The sequence below is a fragment of the Armigeres subalbatus genome, chromosome 2 (assembly GCF_024139115.2).
Source record: "Armigeres subalbatus isolate Guangzhou_Male chromosome 2, GZ_Asu_2, whole genome shotgun sequence".
Taxonomy (NCBI): domain Eukaryota; kingdom Metazoa; phylum Arthropoda; class Insecta; order Diptera; family Culicidae; genus Armigeres; species Armigeres subalbatus.
In genome coordinates this window covers 6,313,584-6,321,265 of record NC_085140.1, presented here as the reverse complement: position 1 = coordinate 6,321,265, position 7,682 = coordinate 6,313,584, and the positions used below count along the sequence as shown (strand labels likewise).

The window sequence follows — 7,682 nt, the reverse complement described above, 5'->3', positions numbered from 1 at the left end:
CACCATTGATCCCTTCCAACAAACCTCCTGCAGTGCCACGATGCCGAATCCACGGTCCTTGAGCACATCGGCGAGTATGCGTGTGCTCCCGATGAAGTTGAGAGATTTGCAGCTCCACGAACCGAGTTTCCAATCGCTAGTCCCTTTTCGTCGCAGTGGTCTTCGCCGATGGTTCCGGTCCGTACTCTCTTGTTGATTGTTCGTTGCTTATGATTTTTTAAAGGCTGGCTTGCAGGGCCTGACACCAAACCCCCTAAATTTCCGGAGGACCATTCCTCCTTATTTCCGGTGGACCATGGTGCACAGTTTCACTTAGAGTCCCTCGCTGGCACTCGGACGATGATCAGCCGCCCCTAACATTGATAACTTCCCACGAACTGTTGTGAGCCGATCTTGACATGGAGAACAGACGCTCAATAAGATTTGCACCTCCGGAGAGGAGCAAACCCCCCTTCCCTGTCAGCATACGACCATAGTTCCCACCAGGGTTGGTTACCCGATCTTCCCTAAGGTTGCTCGTATCCCGGCCAGCACCGCGGGGAGGTAGGGATAGGAGTTGCTGGGTAAGAGGCTAAGGACCGCGAGATGGGGTCTATTTTATTCCTTCAGGTACGCGAAGTACCAATGGTACGCTTTACCCAGCATTTGCCGTGCCGTGATGATCAATATACAGTTAAAATGTCTTTTCACTAACCCTTGCCTCCCGCTAGTATTTTCACGTGGTTTATGGACAGTTCCTTAGCATTCAAAAATGTTACAACCTGAAAATCTCACATTTAACCAGCAACAAATCATTTTTATCAAAATTTTAGTAAAAAAAAAATTTAGTCTGAGAAAATTATTCCGATTTTGCCACTGTTCCGATTTTATCAACTGAAACTCACGGACCGTGTTGATAAAAACGGAACATACCTGTGTCTCATAAAAACACCTTAAAATGGCAAACTTAACTATGTGTATCAAAATTGAACATGTTTCCAAAAAAATTCTGTGTTATACTCAATATAAATCCCGAAGAACTTTCCGTGCATATTCTGAACAATTGTCAGTAGAAATATGAAACAATTTCCCGTAAAAAATCTTTCCCATGTGAATTCCGAAGTATTTTCCACGGAAATTTCAAACAGTTTTAAGGCTCCCCCAGACCTAAGCGATTTTATCGCCGCGACGGCGATAACTAGTCGCCGCGATTCTACCGTTCGCTCGCTGCCGGCAATGTTCTATTTACGCTTCCAACCAGAAATTGCCACATTTTATTGCAATTTCGCATTAGTTTCGTGTACAATTTGCCATAATTTGCGACATATGCACAGATTGGTAAACGGCAGGCCCTTGTATTAGGTGGTCTCCGGTCACGAGAAAATAAGAACTGGTTATTTGTTAGTGTCTAACACTGAATCTAATTTTACCCTCCCCCATCGAGAAGTGAAATGTTGTATACTTCGACAACCATACAAAAAAATTCGGTCAAAAACGGGAATTGAACCCGAACTCTCCACCCTTAGCACATCTAGACTGACGCGCCAACTATCTGGACTATTTACCAGATGAGGAACGACGCGACCAAAGGCAATCATAATCCACGTTTCATGCTATGCGGATGTGACAAGTGGAAGGGTAACAGGAATAGCAATGAGTGATACGAGAGGAATAAGCACCATGCATATTTGCGTCCTTTTCCGTTACCAAGCTAAATGGAATCGGGAAGATTGTGTGGGTTAAAGTTATACTGCTGTACGGAATTCATATACTAATTGTTCTAGGAGGAGCCAACGAGATTCGTTTGGATGTATTGATTGAAACCCTTGAAACCAAATAAACCGACTTAATACAATGAGCTGTATTAACAAGTATGACATTCTCTGATCGGTTTGAATGCGAGATTTGATACAAAATGCTTAATACAAAGAATGTCACACAGAATTGTTTTGGGTGTACCAATGGCGACAGAATCGCTGTCGCCAAGCGATAGCATCGCGTCGCGACTGTCGCATCCCGTGTGTTTGGGGGAACCTTTACTTCGGAATTCTGAAAAGATTTCCTTCTCGGGAAAACTTCAAAGTAGTTCCCGTGGAAAATCCGAAAATAATTTTCAAATAATCTTTTTGAAAATCCTAGAGCATTTTTTGGGGAAATTCATCACATTTTTCGACGGAATTCAAAATATTATATCCTTAATGTCTTGAATATGTCCCGAAAAAAAAAAACAGACAATTAGGTATCTTCAAGAAACGAACGCAATAAAAAAATGGCGCCGATACACGTTGCCGCCGCTGGCTGAAATGGCATTCGGGGTGACGCCGAAAACGCCGCCGCTGACGATTAAAACTACGACGAACGCCGCCGTCGCCAATTTTCGCACCGGCGCGACGCACACCTCTACTTTTTACAAACTGAAGCGCAAACAACTTTACTTTGCGGAGATTTCTTTTAGTTTGACGCTTTTGCTATTTCATGATATTTTAATAGCTATTGCGAAAACGTTGAAGAGACCTACAAAAGATTTGTATCGAACACGAGAAAGCCTGTATCGCCAATATGAGCGTGTGACAGGCGGCTAGTGTTATACATTTGGGATATTACATATTGTACTAGATTAATCAACTCTCTGATAACGAGTACAAGTACTGTACTGTTCTCATTTTAATCTCACCCAACATATATTCATCTCATCGCAAAATAAAAAAAAATACAGCACCAAACCTGTCGCTTTTTTATTACATGCGTGTTCACTCTTAAAAAATCACAAAAAATAGAAACAAAGTAAATTCCATTTCATAGTTTTGTTTTGATGGGATGAACATAGGAGCTATGAGATGAGTTCCAGGAGTAGTAACCCTAGTATGTCGTCGGCCCTTTGCACCACCGGAGGTGTACAGGATCCATAAGTAAGTAACCCTAGTATGAAACCATATAACAGCAGATCTAGCAGATGGCAGACAATCGTCCATACTTAACGTACAAATCACAATGCCAAACGTAATCTATCTTCGGCATCTATCTGTTTGGTAGTATGTATTAAACACATACACATATTTAATGCATCCAATTTTACTCCAAAATTGGTATATTTCTGGCACGTTAAAGTCGAACTAACTGCGCTGTCGTAAGTGTTGTAAATTGTGCTCATTAACACAGAACACGAAGCTTTCACTAGTATTGGCTCAGTTAATTAGACACTGCCGTATCCGACTGTTTGCCGTAGATTACCTAACTCGGACCTTTCTTTTTGGTGGTAGTGTGGCAATGCACTACATATAACCAAATTTTCGCCAGACACTTAACCTTCAATACCATCGATTTAGTTTGAAATGGATTGCACCCCAAATGGAAAAAAATCAACAGCCACAAACAACGCAACGTCCCCTTTGAAGTCCATCGGTTGACCCTTCCCATAGTCTCGGCAGTTCGTGTCATTGTGCCACTTATATTGGGTGTTACGCAGCTAAGCATTGGTGCCAAAATCGGCTTAGAATTTACTTAGCCTACTGCCAAGGGGAGGTGCTTCCATTTTTTCAAATCCCGAAGCTTACTCCGCTGTCGCCGTAGCGATTGGCAAGAAAGTTATAATTTTATTTCCTTTGTTGAATAAATGCATATTGTTAGAACGGTAATGACGGGGTGGTTGCAAGTATTGTTGTGTGTTTAACGTGCAGAATTGGTTCAACAGAATGCGGAATTACTGAATGGTGTTGGTAAAGTATTTAGAATGAGCTGGACAGAATGGCAGAATGATTCGACGTAACTTGTTGCGCTTCCCGATGACAGCTCAGTATCGTCCGGAACTGCAGGAAGTATCGACCAGTAGTGCACGTGCGTCGGGTCCGTACGGGTGCGTCGGTTCGCTGGCAAGATGTTGGTGTTACGCTATTTGGCATCGTTCTACAACTACGTCAACTATGAAGTTAGCGGTAATGCAAAAGATTCCGGTTATTCTCGAAGAAACACAATATACTTAATTTTTGTTTTATAGATCCGCGAGTTAACGACCTACCGTTGATGGGAACGCCATGGCCTGGAATTGCCATTCTCGGAATGTATCTCTGGTTCGTGCTGGAATTGGGTCCCAAGTGGATGCAGAGGCGAAAACCAATGAAAATTGACAATATTATTAAGGTCTACAATTTGGTTCAAGTGATCTTATGCTTATTTCTGTTTGTTGAGGTAGAATCATTATAAGTTTAATTGAAATTCATTCCGACAGGTTTATAATTATTTTAGGGATTACGATTGTGCTATTTTCGAAACTATAGTTTTTTGTGCCAACCAGTAGATTATTCGACTGATGAAGTACCTATAGCGATCACCAGACGAGCTTATTTGTATTTTGTGGTAAAAGTGATTGATTTATTGGATACTGTATTCTTCGTTGTTCGAAAGAAGCAGAATCAGGTCAGCTTCTTACATGTTTATCACCATACTGGAATGGTTATGCTTAGTTGGAGTGGTGTGAAGTGGTTCCCAGGTTCGTATCCTTTAATTGGAAATATCAGCAATACACAAATGAGACTACTCTTTTTGTTTCAGGAGGTCACAGTGTATTTATGGGATTCATCAACAGCTTCGTCCACGTAGTCATGTACTACTACTACTTCTTGACATCTATCAGCCCCAAGTATAAGGGAAACGTGTGGTGGAAGAAACACATCACCCAGCTGCAAATTGTAAGAGCTTCCTCAATACCTCATAACCATAAATCTAATCTCAATTATTTCTCCCACAAGATTCAATTTGGAGCGATTTTTCTCCAATGGTTTGTGTTGGTGTTTCAACCAAATTGTGACTTCCCCAATTGGCCGTTGTTTATCATTCTGCCGCAGAACCTCTTCATGTTTCTGCTATTCCTCGACTTCTACTACAAAGCGTACATCAAGAAGAAGCCTGCCACACCGTCACCGGTCGAAGCGCGGCCGGCAACAAGCGGCGCTGAGTTCAACGATCGGCACAAAACCGTCGAAAAAACGATGGCTGATAGTCACGCTGATTAAGCCAGCGAGCAGCACAAAACGGACAAACCGAAAGTGTCGTATCTGTCTGCTGTGCAAAAGCGTAGCTGTTCAGTCTGATTAGCCTGTAGATGTATAATGTATGTAAAAATATTGTAGATTCACTAGACTTGTTTGAAAATCGATTTGAAGTTCACGCCAGGAACGGGAAAATAGTGAAGACCGAATTCGAATACGCGTGCAAAGTTCAATTTCCAGATTACGTTAGCAAGCAAACAAACGCGCGTACTTAATTTGTAATAAATTAACTTGTCGATTACCTGCTTGACGTGATTTTACTGCCACCTAGAATGTACACATGTGGATATTCAAAGATAATCCTAATACCCATGAACCGACAAACGTATCATCCAATCACAATTGATGGCAATAACAGGGGCAATGAATACACAGAAACTGTTCCGATCAAAAGTTTAATGCGACTCACAGTCACAATAGTCATATAAAACCCCATTATCGTTATGACGATGGGATGTTCTGTTTGGTAGAAAGTGATCCTACTGTATCTTTTCCTCGATAGTATAGTGGTCAGTATCCCCGCCTGTCACGCGGGAGACCGGGGTTCAATTCCCCGTCGGGGAGGTGAAATGATACTTTTTATAATTCTCAATAATTAGGTTCTACCTATCCCATTTAATTCCACAGCTTGATTGAACTTCAGAGATATGTATTTCGACCTCAACAGTATGGTCGTATTCAAGTCGAGCAAAGTACGAGACACTGGAGACGGTCTTAATATTAGGGTCGATATACGCATCTGTAAAGATTACAACGTGGTGGTATTAAATGAAATCAATACCAAATTTTCAAAACGACGTATCTGCTTTGGTAAACAAAAAATCAAACGTCGATTTGACGAATCTGAGGCACTTCCACGAAAATCACCACTTTCATCAGATAGCAGAAGCCTTCACCTATGTGTTAATGGTGTTGGTTTGCGTGAGAGTGCTATCAGATTCGTCAAATCGACATTTGAATTTTTGTTTACAAAAGCAGATAAGTCGATCTAAAATTTTGGTATTGAAATAGTGCTAAGCTCGTCTAATAACAGGAGAACACGGATAGAAACGATATGCGGAGGTTATACGCAACTGTCAATGGCGCGGCATAAGACTTCGCCAGTACCCGCCATGCGCAATGACCGAGAGGGGAATTTGCTGACAGACAAGACTATGGCGGCAGCCAGGTGGAAGGAGCACTTTGAAGCTTTTTGAAAGATGAAAATGAAGGTGTATTAAGGCAAAGGATGGACATAGCCGGCGACAGTCAAGCTGTGGAACCACCAACGCTGGACGAGCTAAAGAAGGCTCTAAACGAGCTGAAAAACAGTAAAGCTGCTGGGAAGTACGAGATCCCGGTCGAGCTTCTCAAACACGGAAGTGAACCACCACATTTTCCAGAAAATATGGGAGGATGAAGAACTGCCTGCCGGCCCCATATGCCCCATCTATAAGAAAGGGCACAGACTAGAGTGTGCAAATTATTGAGGGATCACGCGTACAAAATTCTGTCGCGTATCCTGTTTAACAGACTGAGAACGCGTGAGGAGTCCTACGTCGGTGAATACCAGCCAGGTTTTCGTGAGGGCCGATCAACGACGGATCAGCTGTTTAGCCTGCGGATGATCCTTGATAAATTCCGAGAGTACAACTTGCAGACTCACCATCTGTTCATTGATTTTAAAGCAGCGTACGATTAAGTGAAGAGAAATGAGCTGTGGCAGTTAATGTCCGAACATGGTTTTCCGACGAAACTGATTAGACTGATACGTGCAACGCTGGATGGCTCGAAATCAAGTATTAGGATTGCAAATGAAGTGTCAACCTCGTCCCGCAACATGCAGAAGGAAACGAAATTTGCTGGATTTGGATTGGATTTGGATTGGATTTGGATTGGATTTGGATTGGATTTGGATTGGATTTGGATTTGGATTGGATTTGGATTGGATTTGGATTGGATTTGGATTGGATTTGGATTGGATTTGGATTGGATTTGGATTGGTTTGGATTGGGTTTGGATTGGTTTGGTTGGTTTGGATTGGTTTGGATTGGTTTGGATTGGTTTGGTTGGTTTGGATTGGTTTGGATTGGTTTGGTTGGTTTGGATTGGTTTGGTTGGTTTGGTTGGTTTGGATTGGTTTGGATTGGTTTGGATTGGTTTGGTTGGTTTGGATTGGTTTGGATTGGTTTGGATTGGTTTGGATTGGTTTGGTTGGTTTGGATTGGTTTGGATTGGTTTGGTTGGTTTGGTTGGTTTGGATTGGTTTGGATTGGTTTGGATTGGTTTGGTTGGTTTGGATTGGTTTGGATTGGTTTGGATTGGTTTGGTTGGTTTGGTTGGTTTGGATTGGTTTGGTTGGTTTGGATTGGTTTGGATTGGTTTGGTTGGTTTGGTTGGGTTGGTTGGTTTGGATTGGTTTGGTTGGTTTGGATTGGATATGGATTGGATGTGGATTGGATGTGGATTGGTTTGGTTTGGATTGGTTTGGTTGGTTTGGATTGGTTTGGATTGGTTTGGATTGGTTTGGTTTGGATTGGTTTGGATTGGTTTGGATTGGTTTGGATTGGTTTGGTTGGTTTGGATTGGTTTGGATTGGTTTGGTTGGTTTGGATTGGTTTGGTTGGTTTGGTTGGTTTGGATTGGTTTGGATTGGTTTGGATTGGTTTGGATTGGTTT

The 7,682-nt window shown here is 42.1% G+C and overlaps 1 protein-coding gene and 1 non-coding gene across 3 annotated transcripts; both read left to right on the top strand.

Moving 5' to 3' along the window:
• The first annotated feature begins 3,301 nt into the window (after positions 1-3,301).
• On the top strand, positions 3,302-5,269 carry LOC134213972 (elongation of very long chain fatty acids protein 4-like). 2 transcript variants are annotated; one of them, XM_062693420.1, is made up of 6 exons: positions 3,302-3,610; positions 3,671-3,911; positions 3,974-4,164; positions 4,222-4,465; positions 4,528-4,664; positions 4,725-5,269. In XM_062693420.1, exons 2-6 carry the CDS (start codon positions 3,854-3,856, stop codon positions 4,986-4,988), a joined length of 894 nt encoding a protein of 297 aa, XP_062549404.1. In that variant the 5' UTR covers positions 3,302-3,610; positions 3,671-3,853; the 3' UTR covers positions 4,989-5,269. The 2 variants fall into 2 exon arrangements, with proteins under 2 accessions (XP_062549404.1, XP_062549403.1); XM_062693419.1 differs by having other exon boundaries at positions 3,302-3,695; positions 3,769-3,911.
• A 247-nt stretch (positions 5,270-5,516) lies between these two features.
• On the top strand, positions 5,517-5,588 carry Trnad-guc (transfer RNA aspartic acid (anticodon GUC)). The gene has a single exon. It is a non-coding gene; the product is annotated as a tRNA-Asp (tRNA).
• Positions 5,589-7,682: the final 2,094 nt, after the last annotated feature.

What these genes read in the sequence shown, in the direction of transcription:
- LOC134213972 (XM_062693420.1), top strand. Translation starts at nt 3,854, where the DNA reads ATGTTGGTGTTACGCTATTTGGCATCGTTCTACAACTACGTCAACTAT. An exon ending in TGGTGTGAAGTGGTTCCCAG is followed by an intron (nt 4,466 to 4,527) that starts GTTCGTATCCTT and finishes TTTTTGTTTCAG; the next exon opens with GAGGTCACAGTGTATTTATG. An exon ending in ACATCACCCAGCTGCAAATT is followed by an intron (nt 4,665 to 4,724) that starts GTAAGAGCTTCC and finishes TTCTCCCACAAG; the next exon opens with ATTCAATTTGGAGCGATTTT.